Consider the following 23,143-nt stretch of genomic DNA (forward strand, 5'->3'; position numbering starts at 1 on the left):
AAGCCAGCGCTGACGTCACATGTGAGGTACCATAGACCACAACAGGTAGCGCCACTCCAGATTTTCCATTTTCTTATTTTATCGCTCACAAAAGCTCTGTTCTCACTACAAGTGATGAATTCGTTATTACACAAGCCTAATTCTTTCAATCTAGCTCGACTTCATATTTTGATTCGGTGTCGCTTTAAAATTTTATGAAAATTCTTCGCAAAAGTCCTACTCACAGATAAGCTGTATATTTCAGAGTATGATACATACCCTTTACCTGCTATATATTGTTGAATTGAGCGTTATGAACTTGATGCAGCAATTCTTTTATTAATGTTACAATATTTAGCAATTTCGATAAAAAATTGCACTGAACCGAAAGGCTGCTTGATATGATCGGTATAATCAAGCAAACCTCCTGATGTTCAGTGCAGTTGATAACGAGCAAAACAATGTCTCTGCTGCCATATATTTAGAAAGCAGCTTCTGACCCCAAGGTTTCTCTCAGTGTAAACCAATAATCAAAAAACACGGTGACATGAAGCACAGCAGTTGCGAGGAAAAGGATGGTCATGCAAACAGGCTACGGCGAATGTTTCCCAAACCCAGCCAACAGCAACATCGGCAGACAGGACAGCAATTGTAACGTACACGCACCAAAACAGTTTACGACAACTAGCCAGGATATGATGCAGATGAAAATGAGGCACTGATGCACACACTCAAGATACTTGCACCCATCTGCACAGAACATGCATTCATATAGGAGGTTCGCAGAAGTCGTCAGCAAAGATATGTTTGCCTGTTCAGCATTTCCTGTTCCCTGCCCTCGAGCGAAGCTGGCATATACATCCCTTCAGTGTGATTGTTATGAGGTGCTCAGGAACTGAAGCAGTTTTTTTCTATGTAGTCACCACCCTACATAAGCCAAACACGCCTTAAGGGACACCTAAGAACACGCCAAGTCAGTTTGCACTGATAAAGTGTTCTTTCAAAACTCCATTCTCATTAATTTTGCACAACCAGAAGCTAACATAAGATGGAAGACGACAAGAAATGGCGATGAGAATAAAATGCCAAAAACGTACAACAAGCAGGATTGCACTAAAGATGGGCAAATAGAACACTACATCTCGAATACACTTTGCGGGTGCAACAACCACAAAAGAAAGTTGGATTCGGGGCAAAAAGTGTGACAGCACAAATGAATTAAACAATTACCTCAAACTAATGATATGCAGGACTGTATATATCAAGAAGAAGCTTAAGAAGTATCATATTCACATGAACATTCAAGAAAGATATCGCAGCCTGTAATAGATATGATAACCAGGAATACGATTCCAAACTGAAATGGCACAAGTGAGAGAGTAAGTGGCCATGGCGGTTGTTTTGCTGAACAATTCAGAACAAAATATCCTATCCTGGCACGATATTTGAGCACACACAACGCAGCAGCAAGTGAAATATGTTTCTTTGAAGTTATCGGAATAAAAATGTGGCTTACTGTACAAATCCTGCCTTCAAAATCCAAGCACCAAACCATTAAGAGAAAGCTTTACCTTAGGAGCTCGTATCTAAATCCATAGGAATGGATAAATCATTTTTCTTAGCATTTCATAGCACTAAATCTAATGAGGTCTGTTGCATTTAAAAGACAAAGTAACTGTTTAACAACTTTAGAAGTAGACGCTTCATTTGGGCCATCATTTCTTTTTCCAACAATTTCAAAAGAAAGCGATATACCACAATTTTGTAACGTGCACCTCCTGAAGCATCTAAAACAGGCAATACTGATGCATTATACGTTGCTTTGAAATACGCCATAATGTATAAATATTTTTTGAAACACTCACATACCCGTAACAATTTTGTGCAGCTGTAAACTGATATCAAAATTTCTCCACTTGAGATGCTCTAATTGATGCAGTTTACCGAATTCTCACCTCTGTTTTTGGGGCAGAGTTACAGGTTTGCAAACTTGGTGCTTCAATTTAGTTTTTAAGCGTACCAAACTGTGGCCATCTTTTTTTACCAAAAAAAGAAAACAGGCCTTATATGACAATTTTTCTTCCCACCTTCAGTGGAATTTAGCTTTATCTTTTAAACAAAACACATTTCATACAATTCTATCTAGCCCTTGCTAATAATTAGAAAACTTTTTTCACTTCACGTGTATTTGAATGTGTAAATTGAAGTTGGGCCCAAAGTACAGGTTTTTCTTTAGCCATATCAAAAATTTTGATGAGATTTTCTAATTCCCTTCATTGCTTAATAATGTCATCACCCGTACTTCCACGAACCTGTAACCTCAACCATAATGACAGTCTACATTGCATGATACTACTCTCAAAGTGCTAAGTTTCTGTGAAGACAAAATAGATGCAAGAAATTCACTTGGCTGCGCTTCCTAAAATACACAAATATCTCAAACCACCGTGTCATGTGAACAGACTAAGATAGGAACATTGGGGATACTCCAGGCATTCATCGTGAGAACAGCTAAAGAAAACATGAATGAAGGACAAGACACAGCTGTGCCATTTAATGTTCATTACTAAACAGCTTAACAAAGCAATGTGTACAGAGGAGGAAAACCAGCTGCTCAATTTAAATCACAGGCAAGGCAGTAAACCTTGGAAAGACTATAGCTCTGTTCATTTCGAGATATGCGAAAACACACATGTGTGCACAATGAACCGCTATTTTTTAAATTTCTATAGACAGTGACATATAACGGTTGCGTGAAATCAGTTTGATCTATGCCCGTAATGCCGTTTGCAACTGCATGTCCAGTCCACTCAGGAGCTTGCAAATGCGGAACGAGTGTCTTCAGCTATCGCACATGTGACGAAAACGAGAGCAATGAAAAGGAGACGTGCAAGTGTCATCCTACAGCACAATACAGAGCTTCAAGAAGTGCAAACATAAATCAAGACAACGAATTCGTGTATAGGCTGTCTATAGGCAAAGCATTCTTATTAAACGACCGGACATTACTGAACAAAAGTTATTTGCCCCTGTGCGATTACTTGGGAACTGGTGCCTCTTCACAGGAACCGGTGCTGCCATGACAGGATCAATCGGAGCAGTCCTCAATCACACCAATGTTTTTCAATTAATTTAATTCAATTAATTATGGGGTTTTCTGATCACGAGGCACACCGTAGTGGAGGACTCCGAAAATTTCGACCACCTGGGGTTCTTTAACGTGCACCTATATCCAAGTACATGGGTGTTTTCGCATTTCACCCCCATCGAAATACGGCCGCTGTGGCCAGGATTCGATCCCGCGACCTCGTGCTCAGCAGCCCAACACCATAGCCACTGAGCAACCACGACGGGTAAATGTTTTTTTTTCTCTCTTTTTTTTTCCCCAAGCAGAAATAACTATTGGACAATTTCCAATAGTAAGTTATTGCATCAAATAGCAATGACTTATCGTATGCAACTTCAATCCTCTTAATTTAAGAGAGAGCTCCAGGGAGACAGATTGAGCTAGAGGTATGTCATAAGAAATCACCCCATCAGTCCTCCGATTTTTTTTTTTTTTTTTTTTTTTATGAGAACCGGTTGCACTCCTAGGTACTGCATGCAATGCCCACAGTTTTGACACAGGATCACAAGTGCCATGTAGACAAGTACCACTCAGTTGGGTGATGAATTGTCCACTGCGTGAAGAGCATGTTACAGTCTGCAAAACAATATTTATGATGGAGCAAGCGCGTAGCATTAAGAGAACGAAAGGTCCTTTTATAAATGAGCATGGCTGAAATCAGCAATGAAGCTATGCCCCAGCTACACACACACAAATAAACGAACATTATGCATTCAAAGGGGACTAAATTCAATTGAACTGTAGTAGTAAATTGCATTTCTACAATACCAAAATATGGCACTCTTACTGGGAGACATCGGAAATGGCGTGAAAATGAGAGATGGGTGGCGATGGTGCTTTTAAGTTTTTGCACCAGCTCGTCGTGAATTTCGAGAGTGTCTGCTAGGGCCTAGGTAAATTTTTACGGATAAATATGAACTACATTGTATTCCCAAAGACTGAACTTGGCAAGTTTCAAGAACTTTCAGCGAGCCACAAGGACGCAAGAGCAAAAAATTACTTGGAAATTTGTGATGTCACACTGACGTACCGATGCTGTGGTTTAAGTGCAATATCTTTAAAACTTGACCTTCATCTTCTCTTCCAATAGTTAAGCTATTACAGCAAAACCAACAAAGATATACTTTTGAACAATTCATTAATCAATCTAAATTAATTTAGTGTATTGCTTTAGTGTTCCTTTGACTCCCCCCAAAAAGTTACAAGGTATTGTATCAAGGACTAATACCCCCGCTGCATGAATAAGGTTAATGTTAATCATAATGTCATCAAATAAAATTATCTAGCAGGCAAAAGTTCATGATGTGCGACTAAAAAGAATATTTGACCTAATTTATTTGCCATTATTTGAGTTTACTTCAGAAATTGAATTTTCATTTGCAGTTGTAGCTGCTTACTGTAAGAGTGGGAGTATATATTTGGTAGCCAAATTTTGGGAGACATGCACAGTGTGTGGCAGCATCAAATGTCATTAAAATGTTAAGATATTAAGCATTTATTGTTATTTTTGAAGCCCACGTGGTGCAAATACAAATGTCAAGATTTGATGTCATCAAAACGGGACTGTCTACCGTTTTTCAAGGACATTCTATATTGTAGTGCAATAAAGAGCCTAAACTAAACGTAAAGTGGAATTTTTTATTTTTTTGGAACGAGGGTATAAAACCTTGAAGCAGAATATTTAAATCTACGTAGACTCTTCTTAAAGCTGTTTACGGACGCCACCAACACTAAATTACTTGTCGCGACTGCAACGCCACAAGGAACTGGAAGCACACGGGGTTTCCAAAGGAATGATTACTTTGCGTTAAACACTAATTATGACCCTAACACCTGCCTCAAGCACATAATTTGGTGCGTCATTAGTTTTTTTTCTTGTTTGTCCTATAATCTCCCTTGTTTTTGACCGGCGTGGTCTGTGCCTTTCAGCTGGCACCGGTAATCCAAGACATTAGTGCAGTAGTCTAAGCAGGCACGTTGCGGTAAGGGATGCCTACAGCAGTGCTGTGAAGACGCCGGCCCGCATTAAAAAAGAGCAATGCATTTTTCCCTATGATGTAAAACGCCAGCGACTAGCACAACACTCCCACAATGCTACTCACACTGCTACACATCACCACGTGAAAAGTGCACAACATTTGAGGACTCATGGATGCGCCACTCAAGTTAGCACGCACGAAGGCTATGTGACTTTTCAACATGTCCTAACTGGAAGTTATAAAGAAATTACTCTCCGAGACGGAAAGGAAAGACAGCTGAAGCAAATGAAAAAAATAATTTTAAGCAATTCATCAATGTATCAGAAGGTAACTCCCTCTGCATAGGTTTTTGGTCACGTGATGGTGCACAGTTTGGTTTGAAGTGCTTCGCCATCAAGCGACACCACATGTCGTTTTAGCACCACTTTAAAAGCCAAACTAAAAACACTTCCTTGCTTACGGAACAAAAAGTCATTGCTTGTTTCCGTCAATGCAACACACAACTTTCTCAGTCGCATCAGAATCCAAAGACACGTTATGAGTGATAGGCATTCCCTTTTAGTGCCACAACACTGATATGCCTAAAATTTTCTGAAAATTCTCAAATTTTGCAAAGAACTGCAAACGTAGAAGTATGGCTATACATTAAAAAAATTTCGCTATAATTCAAATGTTATATCCAAATATTGCACAATGTAATGAGGTTTTCGTTTCATTGTTGAAGTAGGCTAGTGCGAAAGAACAAGCATAAGCCAGTGCCAAATGTGATCAGAACTTATTGCTACAGTGTATGGAGTTCCTACCAGAACAAATATTTGCATGAATTGAAACATATTATATATATATATATATTGTCAATACAGCTTTGCCAGGCATAGAAAAATATGCTGGCTAAAATGGAGCAAAGTAAACACATTGCGTGCACTAACTGGCTGCAGCGAAGGCAACAGGCATTAAGCTGAACGCTGTTAAGCTTTGTGCATGCGATGCTAATTTAATGAGATTAAAACTTGAAGCATTAGTCAATTATTTGTTGTTTTTTTTTAAGTCATGCGGCTGGGCTAGCGGTCCCCTACTTGCTTGACTCTGATTAAGAAAATGTTAATAAGAGTTGAGCAGGCATTACGGTTAAATAAACAAACAGGTTGCACGGATAATTTAAAGGTTGGCAATGGCAGATGCATTGTAAGCCTATTTCTCGGACCACACAACACTTCCACCATGCTCGTAGTTTTTAAAGCTATGGAGAGCTCGCATCAGTTCCCAGATCTCACTTGGAGTGCGCTATCATGATTTCCTGAAGTCACATTGCCATCCTAATGAAAGCTTTGTTGCTCCGATTTCAAGCTATAAATAAACATGTTCTCATGGAGTTCCGAATGTGATCAAGTATTTTTCATAAAGTACAGTAAGAGCTGGATTTAGTGAAAAGGGAGTTCCAAATCTGTTGGATTGAATAAAGCTCACACAAAAACGAATGAACAATGTGTTCAATTGTGCCAAATGTATTATGCTGCTATGAATATAGGAATCAATAAAACCAATGTCATAATATAAGTGGAAGCAATTCATGCTGACTGAAATTAAATGCTCACAGCTGGCATCTCTTCAATATTAAAATAAAACGTTACTTAATTATGAAATAATTAACTAGCTGCAAACTGAAGCTAGTGAAACTTTCTGTATGAGATGTGTTTGCAAACACCTAGGATTTTCTTTCCTCCATATCTGCAAAGCACTATACCAACAATTTTTTCTTTGTCCAGATCTAGAAACACAGGTTAGCTTGCTAGCTTATAAATTTCTCAACAGTGGCAGAAGCAAAAGTAACTAATCTTGTTTAACTCCGCAATGTTAATTGCACACCTGTCTCCATTTCTGTAATACAAAATTCACAATTTCATTAGAATCTGCTTTGCCCTATGGCTTGACGAAAGCTTTCTTCATATATCTCAGATTTTTTTTTCATATATATGTTACAACATTGTTACAAGAGATGCGTACATTTTTGACAGATGTGTTATGCTGACGAAAGTCTCACAGTTGATACCTGTAAGTCGGCGACTGTATTATACGCTACTTCAAATATATCGCATCACCTTAAGGAAATACTCTTGTTGGATAAGTGAGCGTAAAATAACCTTCTGGATGAACTTGCCTCAAAGGTACCTCGAAGCAACACATTACGCATAGTAGGTGCATTCAATTGTGAGAACTTTGAGGTTCTATCAATTACAAACAGCCGCAAGACCACTATGCTCTTGAACAGACGCTTCATGCAGGCACATCTCCTGTCCTGTGCAATCTGGAATACGCAGTTGCACTGAATATATATTCAAATTGTCTAGTTTAACGTTTTGAAACTACACAATGGGTTGCAAAGGATGCCGTAGTTAGTGGAAAGTCTAAGGATTAATCTTTGTCACCTCATCATCCCCCACTGTGACCTTCTTTCTTCTCCTCTTCTTCCCTTGCACGGAGTAGCAGGCCAGATACTCCCCTTTTTGGCCAATCTCTCTGACTTTTCCAGTTAATCGACTTCTTCTTCTTGGTCACCTCGGTCCTTTAATTTGATCTCGCGTGAAGGAATAAGGAGGGCTTTAGAGTTTGGGGCCAGACTTCGATTTTCCTAGTTAAATACATGTGAAACGCAGAACTGATGTTGATAGACAACCGCTGAGGTCTATGCCAACTGTTGCGAATACAACCTTGATTTAAGGCCTCACTGTTTTTACGAATGTTACCGGTAATCGGCAAATGAAAAAAAAAAAAATTCGAAGCCGAAAGTTTGCAAATTCGTAACTATGCACGAAAAACTTGCATCGCAGTTCTCTAAATAAATGGTATAACTTCTGGAGCATCTCAAGTGGACAAATCTGATGTAGGAGTTGATGGCTTGGGTAACGTTGCCACGGCGTTTACGAGTGTGTTGCAAATGTCCTACTCACAAATTAGTGGCTTGTTTCAGACCAATGTACAATACATATATTTTGATCGCTTTGGATGCCTCAACGGGTGCCGTCTGCAGAACTGCGATGTCGTTTTTTTTTTTTCTTTTCTTTTCGCTTCCGAGTTACGGAGCTGCAAAGATTTTAATGTCTTTAGTTTGGAACGCACGATTCGGCTGAAACAAAAGGGACGGCTCGCCGCGAAAAAGGAAGGAAGTGATAAGTCGTTACCGCGTAGAAAACGTAGAAGCAAAAAAAAAAAAAAAAAAAAAGAGACAGGAAGCGCTTTCCATTTCCTAGACAAAATGACGCGTTCTATACGTGTCGTGCGCGCCCTTCCAGACGAGCACGACACCCACTCCTCAACGAAGGATGTGTCGCCGCATAGCAACGCATTTTTTTCCCACTTCTGTTCGCGCAGGGCATTTTTCGAAAAGGTCAGCAGAAAAGGCAGAACGTGGTCATCGCGCAGGCATCTTTTGCAAACCCGGGGAGCGGTTGACTCACAAGCACGCTTAAGGCGAAGTGCGCTTTGTAAAAGGCGATGTTGCCCTTTTGCAATGCGTTGGACGTAAAAGCAAGATTATAAGCAAACATCTCGGAGGGGGGCGGGGGGTTGAAAGCCTTCCGTGTCAAGGCAGAATGGCGGAAACATCTCGATAGAACCAAGCAGTAACTCTTCCATTTCCCCAATGCATTTTCACATCGTTGTTGAGATTTAAAAATTTACTCCGGATTTAAGAGGACTGCGGTGACGCTTTTATTCTGTCCGATGTTGTTTTTTTTTTTTCAAAATATCATTAACTGCTTTAAAGTTAGCAACATCAGAAGAACAACGGTTTCTCCAAACACCGCAGTTTAATATATGCTGCATAATGTTCAGATTAACATATGAGAGCGCGTATACATGTTTGGACAAGCCAAGAAACAATCCTTAATCGTTTAGTACACAGTGAACAAAATATAATACTATAGGACAAATGAAAGCAGGCATTTTAATCTGCGGTTCTTCTGGGCTCCTCCCGAAATTATCGTTCGACTGTACATTTTACGTCTTCAATTGGTTACGTCTTCAATTGGAAGTTACTTAAACGGTTCTTATTAACTATAGTTTCGAAAGCAGAGAGCAAAGCACTGCAACGTCAGGAGCCGGCCGAAACGTTGTCCGTTCGATGGGCGATTTCTGACAAACACGTGACACGTCGCCTTGCCGGCGGTAATAAAAGCTCCCGAAAAAAGAACCATACGCGGCAGGCTGTTATATAAAGAAACTCAATATCAGCTACCTCACACAACTGCAGAAGTCAATTTAAATTCGACAAAGCCGTCGAAAATCGAGAGGGGAAAAACAGATGCAGTGCTACCGAAGCCAGACCACAAACGTAGCGCTCGTAACGCTAAACTTTCAGTAGAAAAGGTGCGTACTCACCCACGAGTTTGTTTTTTTAAAGTGCAAGACAAATCAACTGCTAAGTCACGTGCTCGCACGTGAACGCGAAGCAAGAACACCACGTGAACACCAACAACACTCCTCGAAATTTTTTTGTGTGAGAGCAGGTGACGCACCCTACCGTTTGGCAAATAAATCCTAGCCGAGTGTCCGGTGATGTCCGTTATGCACGGAGCGACGAAGCCGTGTATCGTGTCGGGGCCGGTGGAACACCCACCTCGGACGCGCTATCGGAGCGTCACTCCAAGCAAACACGTCATATCCAGAAGAGCACAGCAGCCAAGGCTTTGCCCTCCCCCTCTTCGCCAAACTCTTTATCCGGGAAGAACCGCTCCTTCTCGTTGCACGACGGCGACTAATACAACAAAACTGTTGCTACCGGCAAAAAACGGCGGATAAGGTAAGCTTCACCCGAACCAGCCCATCAGCAGACGGCGCGCCAAGCCATATCCTACACCACCCGTTCCCGAAAACTCGCTACCGAACGACCGCGTTCAAAGAAACGCGAGAAGGGGGGGGGGGGGGGGGTGACTCTCCGGTCAGCTGTCGGAGAAGCTCGTTGCGTTTGCTACCTTGCCACCCCAAGCGCCGACGACCTCAACCTAGCCGCTACAACGTGCTGCTCTTATTTCTTTTTCTTTCTTTCACCTTGGCAGAAGCACTGCGCAAGCAGCCGGTATAGTGGGTTAACAAAAAACAAGTCGGCGCCTCCGCAGCACGCTTGTGTGTTTACGTGTTCCAAGCGCACGCCCGGAAAGAAACAAAAAGGAGTATGCAACCACTCACCGCTTTGTTTGCAATGCAGTCCAAGAAAGAAGACTCCGAGACGGCGGTGACGTGATGTCCGTTACATGCTTGCCTTACACGAGTCCGTCTTGCGTAGCTTCTTTTCTTTTTTAATGCCTCTCAGTGCACGAAATCCGTGAAGCCCACGGAGACAGGAGGGTCTTCTCTCCAACGGAGACGCAAGACAAAGAAGTAATAACACAAAGCACTGAATATGGTCGACACACTACCGGAGCTACAGCTAGCGCTGGAAGCCTGTTTCTTCCTTCCCTGACGCCTCTTTTTCTTTGCTTTCCGGGCCCGCAACAGGAAGTAAACTGCCGACGACGTCGGCTGAAGTTTCGGAGGGGAAGCAATTTAGGAGCGGCCCCAACGGATGCTGAGACGATCTCTGGGGCGGGTGGTTTCTTCTTCACCGGGCGATCACAATCAAAAAACGCCGCCTCGGCATCGTCGCTGATGACGCGTTGCGTGGCCGCGATGACCGCAGGAATTGGACGATCGCCACGGAGGGAACCCCCTTCTTATCGATGACATCGCTGCTCCTTCTCGTCGGCTATTAAAAAGCGCGCTATGCGACCGAGGAGGTTGGTGTAGGTAGGCGAGGCTGCGTAGGGCTCGTCCGACTACTACTACGCTTTCTGTGGCGTAGCAACCACCGTCCTGCTGACACACCGAACCCGCGGGAGCGACACAGCACCGCACCGTAGCTGTAGGTAGTAGTGTCGAGTTGTTCCGGACGGCTTCGCATTCGTTGGTATGCCCGCCTCGACGCTACGAAAAACGTCGCGTCGCCATTTGAACCCGTACGAGACGCGATGCGTTGGCGTGCCACGAAAGCGGAGACTGCGAAACAGCGGGGTCCGCTGACCCACCGCGAACGAGACGCGTCGTCGTGGTCGTCAACGAGGAAAACATCGTCGCAGGAACGGCGTAGTAGACGGCGCGGCCATCTTTGATGAGCAGTGCGGAATGTTGTTGCCAGCAGGCACAAAACGAGGCGTTGCGTGCGATCATTACGGATGCGTCGTGGCGGTTAGCAATTATTTTGGCGACGTTGCCGAGTCTCTTTATTTTTTTCTCTCCGCGGTTTCCAACTTGGCAACCACGTCGCATGCACTTCTTTAAAAGGGCGGCCTTGTAAAGTGCGAAACACCGTGTTTACCAATGCGCGCAGGCGGAAAGCCGAGTTGCCGTAGGGATGCAACTTTCTTAAGAAATTCGTTTTCGAGGCTGGAGCCCGTGGAATAAGCCACGGCAGAGAACACCTCACGGTCGGGGAGATAAGCACTGTGCGCTGTTACGAAGTTCTAAAGCCCCTTGCCATGTTTTTCTTTTCCTTTATATGTTTTTACTGGTGATTGTGTTCTTGCCATTTTTTATTCAGATACGTTTACCCAACGCTTCGTATGTACACACTCTGCCAAGAATTTATTTATGCAGTAATGTGACTCTACGGGTTTGTCAATTCTTTTCGCAAGATTCTATTCTTTCTTATCGTCCACTGTTAATGGCCGCCCGATCTTGCCGATAACGTGGGCAGTACACTATTCCATCTTGAATATCTAAAACTGTAAATGAGCATCGATATAACATCAGTAGAGAAAACAGAGCTGTTTCCCATTCCGAATCATTAAGGCCTATTTCAACATGCTAGTGATACGCATTCAACGAAGCTTTTTGTGTCACGTACTTTTACGTACACTTACCAAGGTTCGCTACAATAACGCTGCATAAAATATAAGTCAGGACCTGGGCACAATACACATAAGCGTTTTATTATCATCGTTTACGAAGTTTGCGTTTTGCTATTATATACAGTAAATAAACTACGTGGTCTCTTGGTTCTACTGTGGTGTTCCGGAATATATCCAGCCGTCACCGCCAGTCTGTCATCACTTGCTCGTATTCTTCGGGATCGATGAAAGGCTCATCCACAGACCTTTAACAAACAAACAAAAAAGGCCAGTATACACGTCACGTGACAACGCAAAAATTCCAAGTTACGACATCGCGCGTATAATGCTCGACAATTTGTTCCGTCTTCGAACATGGGCACCGTATGGCGCACGTTGTACTGACCGTTGGCGGCAGTAAAGAACGCACACGATCACGTGGGAATCTTTTTTAATGCGATAATGTGGGGGGAACGGTGAATGCTTTAATTAAATTGCTACCCAGGCGAGTGGCAAGGTTAATGAGCCGTAGCCGTAGCGCGTCAAAGCCGATTTGCCGCGTCAGTTTCGGTTTCGCCCCACTGCGTCTACACCCACACGCGTCGGAGACGCACTTTGAAAAGTTAGTGCTGGCGCACACAGATGAGAAAAGCGACACCGCACAGAGAGCGAAGCCAAGGAGGCGGAATATCGAGCCTCTCGGAAAGCGATGGTAATAATAATTAATAGCTTATCGATTCCCATATGGCGCCCGCGCATTTAATTGCGGCGTGAAACACACAGCGCGATAAGCGCGCTCGTTCAGATATCAGTGCACTTGTCTCACACGACTTTATTAATGCGCCGGTTGCTTGTCAGTAGAGCATATGCTGACGTAATGATCAGGACAGACCGGATGACATTATAAAAATATAATACACTTTGTCAGATTCGGGTTACGTCCGTTAAAATCTGGAATGCCACGCACAGTTCTTAATGCTCACAATGCTACACATACATGTATGTGCAGCCTGTAGTCCGTCTCGAGGGCGGAGGCCACGTAGCCCGTTTTACTTTTCACAAGAGATTGTGCGTGCTATCAACACATGCTTGAGACGAATATGCGTATACAACCATGTTTATTACAGAAAAAAAAATTGTCGTCCACCAGACTGTAGCGCTAAGAAAACCCGTAATCCCTTAGTTATTTACCCGTACCCGTTTCACCAGTACCCGTTTTACCCGTACCCGTTTTCAACCCGTATCCGTTTCACCCGTACTCGTTCTAAACACGTACTTTTCGAGAAACTCGCCTGGGTTTCCTTTGTGACTTCGTGCAACAGTCGGGTGGATGACGATTTTCCATTTCATGAACCTCCCTCCATCTTGCGGGCTCTTCCGCGGAACCGATTTGCCAGCCATGTTAATTATTTCGGGAAAAAAAGGCCCACACCAAAACTTTAAGGGCCTACCATGTGCCTGCGACATCCTGGACCATCATCATCAGCCTATTTTCTATGTCCACTGCAGGACGAACGCCTCCCGCCTCCCTTCGCTCTCCAATTACAACTGTCTTGCACCAGCTGATCATATCCAAAATCCGCAATTTCCCTCATTTCATCGCACGACCAGGCTGTCTGCCGTCCTCGACTGTGTGTCTCCCTGCCGTAGCAGACATGTGGAGTACATGGGATGAGCGCATATTTCCTAAACCCGAGGTGCTCAGTTCGATTCCTCGTTCCAGCCACATTTTTCAGGCTTGGACTGGCGCCAGAATCATAAAAACAAAAAAAGAAACGCTGAAAGACTATACTATACTAAAAAAAAGCTAAAAGCTATATACTACCTTGGGTGCAACTAAATTCGTCCGTGTTCAATTGTGCGCTGGAACGATGTTTCATAATGCTAGTTACAAACAACTAGCCCGGCTGTTGTCCATACTTAACTAAATTACGAAGGCCCCTCAGAGCTTTGAAAAAAAAAAAAAGAATGCTCGCTCGCCAGTAACTGCATATGTGACGCAGTATTTGGGCACTACATCCGTCATGAATTTTGCAATTAAAATAGTTTAGCTTTAGGTATGACATTAAACGAACGCCAAATAGCTCTTAATAATATCGCCAGACGGCTTCCCACTGCAGACGCCTCACTGCAGATATGACGAAATGCAAATGGCGCGAGAAGCCTATACGGCCTCACATGCCAACGATACCTGCAGTGACTCACTTACACACAGTTGGGGAGAACGTGAGCAAAACAAAAATTACGGGATGACAAGCAGATAGTGCGAGACGGCTACGAGCCTGCACGATTTCATTCAAGGCAGATCACGCTTACCTTATTGCGATTTCGCCGCAGTACAAGCACTCGGCTGCAATGAGGTCGTCAAGTTCATTCTGAAAACAAAGCAGATTTAACAGTGCATTCAAGCTGATATCTATATCTATATGCGGCAGGAATGACACCCTATCGAAAAGAGGGAGGGGGGGGATTCCATAAGCATATAAACGTATGGAAGTACCATATGAAAACCTGTACGTTCCCATATATTACATATAAGGGGGCAAGTACCGTATGCTTATATGAGCGTATGGAAATTCCACATAAAAAACCCGTATGTTTTCATATATAGGGTGCCCCAGTTAACGTTAGCCAAACTGTTCAAAAAATATAATAAAAAATAAACTAATATGATACAAGTTTTAGCTTGGGGGCTACTATCTAAATACATGGGAAAGGAGAAATCGTTTTTCTCGGCAACCACTGCACCAAATTTGATGAGGTTTGTTGCATCTAAAAAAAAAGGGGGTAAATCTAGTAGCTATTGGATGCGTAAATTTATTTAAGCCGTCAGTCTTTTAATAAAAATTGTTGAAAATAGCAAGTTTTCAGCAAACGAAGCTGTGAGATTTGCACCTCTGTAACTCAGCAATGAAAAATGATATCGCAATTCTGTAAATAGCATCTAATAGCACACATAAAGCGCAAAAAATTTATGTATTACACATAGCTATCAAGTGCACCACTAATATGTGAGCACGACTTTCGCATAACCTTCGTAGACACTGTAACAAATTCACGTAAGCTACAAGCTAATACATCAAATTTGTCAGCTTTGCATGTTCTGTTGGAGGCAATTTACAAAACTGCAATATCTATTTTTGGTACATAGTTACGGGTTCGTAAACATCGTGCTTCTACCTTTTTCTAACTTACCAAAATTTGCCAATTTTCGCAAAAGATATAAAGGTGGTACATCGAAATTTCGCTTCTGAAAGCAATAGAATTTAACTTTTTTCTCTCAAGTACACCACATTTCATCAAAATCGGCCGAGGGGTTATCTCAGAAAAGCATTTCTGCATATTATATGTTTTTGAATAGGCGACATCGGAGTTGGGTCCGAGCAGACCCCTGAAATCGGAGCACCTTAGGTCTTATCATTGTATCTTGAATAGTGTTATATTTTTTTTTTTCGTTGAACAGACGGGCTAACGTTAGAGGTCCCCCCACCCCCATGCGAGAGCGCACGCACGAACGCACGCACGCACGCACACACGCACGCACACACACACGACAAACTCAAAGCACTTAAATTTTTAAGACACTCAAGTCCACAGGCGTGTATGAATCTTCGCAAATGAAGAAATACTATAGTTCGTGGTGACACAATGTGAGCGACACAATCAAGCGATACGAACGAGGACGTCCGAACGAAACTCAAAAGAAAAAAAATTACAGGCGGAAGGCCATTTAAGCGCGAGTTGGCGTCGATTAATGACAAAGCCTTCCCTAGAGATTTGGGGAGTGGTAAGTAGGGAGGGGGGGTGCATTAACCCCATAATTTATTCCGCGACGCCCGCAGCGTCTCAAACGACATGGTCCGCGTATTCCACCGTATGCGCAGCGTCTCGACAGCGCCTCTCAAAACGATATATAGCTGTCACGGCGAAGAACGCAAGAACGATCCCCCATACCACCGGTACGGTGGGGCACGGTGGCACTGCCACCGCGAGATGATACTCCACGGTGCTATAACCACCGGTACCGATACAACCTGAAGCACGGGTAACACAGGTACCGATATAATCGGCCGAAGCACCTGTGCCAGATTTATTAAAGCGAAAGCTTTGCTGGCCGCGAACTTGCGATTTCGCCGTGGCCGCGCTCCGAGGAGGAACACGAAGTCGCACCGCGTTCCTCGTCGTTGCGCTCGCCTCCGCTCGCTTCGGCAGCTGCGTCGCATGCCTGATAACATGTCGGAGGATTGAAAAGGAGAGCTCGCGTGCGCCGCAACCACCGTTGAGGCGGCAGTATGGACGGCGACAATTACGATAAGCAGGAGGAGGCCTGGAATCGACATCGGAACGAGACGAAGAGGAAACGAACCGCACAGGAAACAGACTGACAGCGCGCCGAACGACTGGCTGAACGCCGCAACATGGCTAGACAACCAGACTAACCTGGACTTGCAATCAAGATTAACCGAGGCTAACCACGCTATGCCTTAGCTTTCGCTACATATGTCCTGGGGCGCACATTTTTTTTTCTTTTTTAAAAGGCTGCACTGTCTCCAGAATCGGCCAGTGTAACTCGCCAAGAAAAAAAAAAAGTTGTCTTGAAGATTATCGCGGTAGTCCACAATCGAAACGTTCTAGCTCCACTGATACTGGGCGATTGTGGGGTCTTCAGTATAATCACCTATAGTGGTGCGGCGAGACCGATTTATAACATCCGACGTTCGTCACTTTAGTCGGAGGAAGCCGCAACGATACGAGATAACGCTTATCGTGCGTTCGGACGTGCGCGCGCACGCACTGGCATTGCATCGCTGATACGGGGCGCACTCCCCCCCCCCCTCCCTACGATGACGCAGACCCCATGGGGACAGTGTTCCGTTTCTCCACTATAGATAGTTTTCGTGTGACGTCACGGACGCACACCTCACTGCGTTAGTACCCAAAGATGGCGGCCACGATGATGTCAATGCATTCTATTATCACGCGCACATTGCTTTGCTTATTGACGGTGGCTGTTTTTCGCCGGTTTATCACTGGTATCGCTTAGTCGTCCGACATAAGATGGGCCCATCATGCTGTCACGTTTCTTGATTACACTCCTCCTCGACGTGCTAGTACTTAAAGATGGCGGCCGCGATGAAGTCTGTGCAAACTATCTAACGCACTGGCGGAAAGGGGACGATTACAGGCATGAAAGTAAACTTACCACATGCGTCGAAACTACGCAGCTTATCTATACTGAGTGCAGTGTAAATGGGAGCTCCTTATACATGCGACGCTTCCTGTTATAAAACCACTCCCTCGTTGGCGCTCGAACATTGCACAGACGGTTGAACACACATGCAGCGAGTGGAGTTTGATGTCGCGTTTGCGGGCATTACTTGTGCCCATCTTGTCACCAAACAATAATGGTGATCTATTTTGCTTGCGATTTTTCTTTCTCGAAAAACCTGGCACTCGATTATTTTTTGGGGTCAGGATAAGCCCCACAATGTGCCTACTCTTATTAGACTGTGTGCGCACTCTAAGAAATGTTTATGCCCTTTGGGGGCGTATCTTTCCCCACAACGATAATCGCCATCTGTCTTGCCCGCATTTCCTTTCTTTAACTGTGCGAGCCCGGTACCCCCCAGTAACGAACGGCATGCGCGTTATCAGCATGACATAGCATTCCCAACAGGAAAGTAGCGGGCGCAGCGTTTTCAAGAAAGGAAACGCAAGCAAGGCAGATGACGATTATGGTTGTGTGGCAGATATGACACCCCAAATGGTGTAAACTTTTTTTAGAGTGCGAGCTTCAAACAGTTGCACCCTTGGGGGTGTACATTTGTCCCGCAAAGATAATCGTCTTGGAAGGCACATTTATCCCCAGCAAACAAGGACAGAGAGAGACGACACCACAAAGCTCTTCCTCTGTCGTTTCCCTCTGTCCTTGTTTGCTGACGCTAAATATGCTTTCCAAGTCAGTTTACCAGCACGCCCCAACAAATGGCAATGCTGATAATCGTCATCTGCCTTGCTTGCGCTTCCTTTCTAGAAAACGCCGCGCCCGCTAGTTTCCTGTCGGCAACGCTACGTCAAGCTAGACGTGGTCGATGTACGCGGCCCATATCCAGCGTAACGTCTTCGCATCCATGACGGGGGGCAGTGCGGTGTTCGGTCTCCTTGATGTTGGGCCAGCACGAGCTATGAGGAGCTGCATTGTGCAGCACATATATCTTCGACTTCAGGCATTTTTTTCGCGCAACAGTCCCAAAGCGCGCCGGTCGCTTAAACCAGGTGGCGCTTACGCACGCGCGCGCCCTGGCCTTTTTGAAATCCTTGGGTTCAACGAGAGTAGGGGGAAAGTTTACGTGTCCACAATAGAGATTAGCAACGGGCGATTAGGAGATTGGTAGAAGTAAGGAAACAACAAAAATATGGAGACATAGAAAAACAAAGTTCGCAATAGGGGGTCAGGAAACTTGTTTATGGGAATTCACCGTAGGTTTTGTTTTCCTTTTCTTTTTTTTAAACCTAGGTAGGACATTAGGCAACATAACAGCATGAGCTTGGTGGCACAACCCACCGCCCCGTTCCAAAGGGGATGCTAACAACATCCATCCATCCATCCGGCTTCGTGCGCTACACCGTGAGCCAAAATCAACGAGCCGAGATGTTTGAAGCGCAAGGCAGATCGACACAGCTTGCGTTGATCGCGTCATGTTTTCGCTCACGTCCGTGTACTCGGTTCAGCCAGATCGAGTCCGTTCTGCGGGAGCCGGTCGCGCCAGGTCTAGGAAAAACAACAGCTGCAGCAAGGAGCACGCCATCTCTGCACACGACAGCCTGTGAGGCAGTGGCCATTGGAGATCGCGCACTGGCGTCCATGACGAGCACAAACGTGCTCGCAGTCTGTGTGCCTTGGTGCATGCTGATCGAGATGCACAGAAGCTTCAATATTCCCGTGGCGCGCTTTGAACTGGACTCTTTGGGCCCTGGTATCGGAGTTGGACCCGGGTGACGAGTCCTTCAGGCGCCAGGTACTGGCAAAGCGTGTGCTCTCTCCCCGGATATAACGGTCGGTACTTCCACCTGTCACAATGTTCTGTCAACGCTATCTGCAGGACGGTTGCATTCTCTCTGACCTCCGAGATCAGCAGTATCTGCATAGCCAGTTTACTTTGCTTCCATTGCAAGATGAAGGTTACTCCCACCCATCTTCAATGACCCCTGTCTTGGGCCATCCATGAGTGTATCCAGGGGGCAGAGGCTTATGGGGGCTTCAAGTGCTCAAGTGTGAAAGTATGAAACTTCAAGCTCAAGTGTTCAAGTGTGAAAGCACAGCAAACACGCACAAGGGTTCTTGTATGTTCATGCATACCCTAGGGGCCCTCAACAAGAGGGAGCACTCTTAGGCTATGTTCACACTTGGTCTCGGAGCAGGCGGAAGCGGAAAAAGAACTTGACAAAATTCGCCCGCCTAGGCGGTAAAACGGGCCGGAAACCAGGTGGCGAAAAAATCGGTCTCGGACCGATTTTTTCGCCACGGCGAAGCAGAAAGCGGTTCCACATCACCAGAAGCTGCACTAGCATGTAAACATCCGGTCGTAAAATTTAACATTTTCCGTTGTTCATTGTCAATCTTTAGGAAAACAATTAGCTAAAACTCTCGAAACTATGTCTTGTTTATCTTCCATGCTAGACGAAAGTTAAAAATGACACGCGCAGTTGCGCACGAAATGATAGGTTTCAGTAACCGATGGGTCAATGAATGAACGTACGTCGTGAAATAGTGTGATGAACAGCGCCACCATGCGGACAAACGTACGCAAGCTAGATGGATGTGGGCAAAAGCGGCAGTGGTTTCTGCTGCAGTGGCGAAACAAATGTGAACATCTTGTACATGCGCGGAAAAGATTTTCCGGCCCGCTTTGGCTTTTCCGCCCGCTTGCCGTTTCCCAAGCGCGAACGTAGCCTTAATGTGAGAAAAGCAGAGAGAGGTAGGCCGGAGGAGCTTCACCTCTGGCCTGCTATTCTACGTAGGGGAAAAGGAACAAGGGTTGTTGAATGTCTCAGTGACATTGCAGTCGTGTGATGCGCACTTCCCGTTCCAAGGCGAGAAATTGCTTACTCACGAAAATCGTAGTTTTTCACGCGTTGTTCAGCTAGCATTGTGCTTAGCTAGTCATCGTGCTTGTGGCTTTAAACCTTCTGCTGAGATTATTTGTTATATTTGTTTTATTCACAATAATGTGAGCCCTGTCATGGTGTTACAGGAGTGAGAAACACAATAAGAGGAAAGTGAACAGAATAACACACACAGTACAACACAAAATATGACACCAGACCTTATACAACACTTACATCAAAAGTGTTTCCAGCTGTCGCTGAAAACAGTCAGCTGATGTGCTAACTTTCTAAATTTTCAAGCACTCAAAGTTTCTTAAACAGAGCAAGGATATTAGTTTCTCCACACATGTGTAATCATTGTGAAGTCTTCCATTTATATTGCAATATTCAGTTGAAGATAATCAGTTAGCAAAATCAAAGCCATTTGCAGCCAGAACAAAGTTTAGGCAAGTCCATGTACTTCCCATCATTTCCATGCTGGCTGAACTGCCTAACTTGCAGCTTCTGTAGACACTAGTGCCAAAGTTCCCCCAGGTGGTTTTTGTAGGAAGCTCTGTGGTGCATACTTTAAAAACAGTTCCCAAAGTTTGGGGCATATCTTGCACCCAAAAAATGGCCACCATATGGCACTTGTTCAAATTTCCTTCCTTGAAAACTCTGCGCTTGCTACTTTCCTGTCAAGAGTGCTATGTCACAATGATTACAAGCATACCTTTTGTGACAGGGAAGAAACGGGCATATAGCTTTAGCAGAAAGGGAAGGCACCCAAGTTGTTATGATGATTATTGTTGCGGGACAAAGATACACCCCCAAAGCATGTAAGATGTTTTTAGAGTGTACCCTTTTAGCACCCTTTCCGGGGATGTTAAACATGAGTATTCCTCCTTCGAGGAAAGCGCCCCACGAGTGGAAGCAGAGAACTTACCATGAGCTTCTCCCGCGTCGTCATCGATGGCAAGCCCGCCGAAGAGGACAAAGAGGCGCTGTCGTCCCGGCCGCTGAGCAATGCCAACTGCCGGTGGATGTCCTCAATGCGGCTTGCCTTCGTTGGCAGCGAGTGCTGCTGGACCTGTTGCAACATTTGCAAGAATGAGAGAGAGAGAGAGAGGGGGGGAGGAAGAAGGAAAGGCAGGGAGAGATGGTGCCTAGGCACAAGCATGACAACTTTTCCAAGATCAAACTGCGGCCAAATAAGCCCACTGCTTTTCAAAGAAGCTTTGTTCAACAGTAAGTAGCAGCACTGAGAGTAGTGATGACTGGACATGTGAAATTCTCCCTGGAACTTTCCTCTGTGCCAACAGCTGTGTGGGGGCTGCCTACACAGGAGAACTGGGACATAAATTTTGAATATAGTAGTGAAACTACTATTCTTATAGTAAATCATTTTGCCACTCCCTAATGAGTTCTTATGGTTACATTGGTGAAAAACTCTAAGGTAGTAAACAGCTGAACAAACCTATTTACAATGAACATCAGATAAATTGATGGCACTGTTTATACCAAAAGATGTGCCCCCTTGTAATAGCTGCAAAATTCAAATTCAAGCTTTGGTCATTAATTACTAGCATACTCCAACATATACAATGTTCTTCCACTGAAATCTTCATACAGCTGCAATCACTAGCCAAGTCTGCAAACCACAAGGTATACAGCATTTGCCTAACCTTCTGCTTGGCAAACCAAGAGAATGTAGGCCCGAGATTCGAAGTAAACCAAACCATTTTCTACTGTCTACCACTTTCTACAGTAAGCAATATCTTTTTCTGCCGCTGAATTGCAGGGTTATATGCTTCAGGCATCAGTTTTCTAAAAATTTGCTACTTTCAGCAAATTTTGTGAAAAGAATGGGTAGTCTAAATAAAAATATCTGCTGCATAAAGTTGGTAGGTTCTAACTCTTTTCTTTTAAATGCAGCAAACCTCACTGAATTCAGTGAAGTGGTTGCTTAGAAAAAATCAAGTACTTCTCCATTTCTATTTAGTTACATAGGAGCTTCGGAAGTCTCCCTTAATGTGGAGGTGTCCTGACAGCTATGACATCATAATGACAATGACAGTGTGCCTGAAAGGACCAACAGACCAAACCCTTTTGAAGCTTTTGGTAAGCCAAGCAGTGCCCAACTGAAATTCTAGTGCCATAAAAAGGAATGGTGCAGATACAACCCACACGTTGGAATCTGATGAGCAAAGCCTTCAATGCCATGCCAATGCACAGAATTTCGCACCACAGCGGTTGCCTGTCTATCAGTGAAGAAGCAAAGATGTGGAGGCTGCTCCCACCACATGACACATGTGACCGCGCATTACATGCTGCCTCCGGGATTGGCCTTATTTGCTATATGACACTGCATCCAGGGTCGGCGTGCCGACTAGAGTGGGCCAATCCTGGAGATAGTGCGACAGTAAACTGCATTTGACGCTGAAAAGAGACCAGCCAAGCAGATGTGCCAAACGCCAAACTCGAGGAAAGTAGGCGTAGGAAGGTTTGCACTATATACAGGAATTGTGCTCTTGCTGACACATACTTGTTATGAGGAGAATATATAGGTATCCTTTGTCCTATCACTGAGTAATTCTGTAGAAAACAAGGCCAGCAGCTAGGACATCTGTAAGGGTGGTAAGGACACTAGTGCCGTCCTGTAGGTGTTCGGCAAGACAGCGGCACCAAATCACGGTTCAGGAAAGCCCGGAAGGGTGCACGAAGAAAGCTTTCGCCTTCGAAAGGAGCAGAGCACGTCCTGCACGCTCACCTCCGCCGAAAGGCAGTCGCCGTGGAACATGTGCCCACACGGGAACAGGTAGAACGCCTGGTTCATCACCGCATACTCACACAGGGCACACTTCGCATCCGACTGGGCCACGGCGTACCTGAAACATGGAAATACAGCCAGTTTACACACTTGACTCCACTGCATTGCATTGCATTGCGGCAATTTTTCACAAATGGGCTAGCTTCAGAACCGACGCCTCGTTTTCACTTTCCGCTGGTGCCCTCACGACAGAGTCTCACATGAATGACGTGTCTAGAATGGAAATGAGTAAACGATTGAAATGATTGCTTCTTAGAATAAAAAAAGAAAAGTCCTTCGA

At 44.6% G+C, this 23,143-nt stretch overlaps 2 protein-coding genes across 7 annotated transcripts in view; both read right to left on the reverse strand.

Annotated features, from left to right (window-relative positions):
* LOC142590001 (prominin-1-A-like) overlaps window positions 1–11,241 on the reverse strand; it is a 60,177-nt gene extending 48,936 nt beyond the window's left edge. For 3 of the 6 annotated variants that reach the window (XM_075701804.1, XM_075701798.1, XM_075701805.1), the window contains exon 1: window positions 10,270–11,241. The gene's annotated coding sequence lies outside the window, so the exon portion shown is untranslated. Of the gene's footprint in view, window positions 1–7,511; window positions 7,600–9,599; window positions 9,716–10,269 lie in introns of those variants that run through there. The other 3 variants (XM_075701800.1, XM_075701801.1, XM_075701802.1) reach the window with 3 other exon arrangements.
* Window positions 11,242–12,022: 781 nt separating this feature from the next.
* dor (vacuolar protein sorting-associated protein 18 dor) overlaps window positions 12,023–23,143 on the reverse strand; it is a 44,228-nt gene continuing 33,107 nt past the window's right edge. The window contains exons 24-27 of the mRNA XM_075701797.1: window positions 22,804–22,921; window positions 20,980–21,123; window positions 14,262–14,320; window positions 12,023–12,211 (exon numbers count right to left, since the gene is read on the reverse strand). Of these exons, the coding sequence (XP_075557912.1) occupies window positions 12,148–12,211; window positions 14,262–14,320; window positions 20,980–21,123; window positions 22,804–22,921 (385 nt within the window). The 3' untranslated portion in view covers window positions 12,023–12,147. The remainder of the gene's footprint in view (window positions 12,212–14,261; window positions 14,321–20,979; window positions 21,124–22,803; window positions 22,922–23,143) is intronic.

Source organism: Dermacentor variabilis, chromosome 8 (assembly GCF_050947875.1).
Source record: "Dermacentor variabilis isolate Ectoservices chromosome 8, ASM5094787v1, whole genome shotgun sequence".
In the NCBI taxonomy this organism is placed as follows: domain Eukaryota; kingdom Metazoa; phylum Arthropoda; class Arachnida; order Ixodida; family Ixodidae; genus Dermacentor; species Dermacentor variabilis.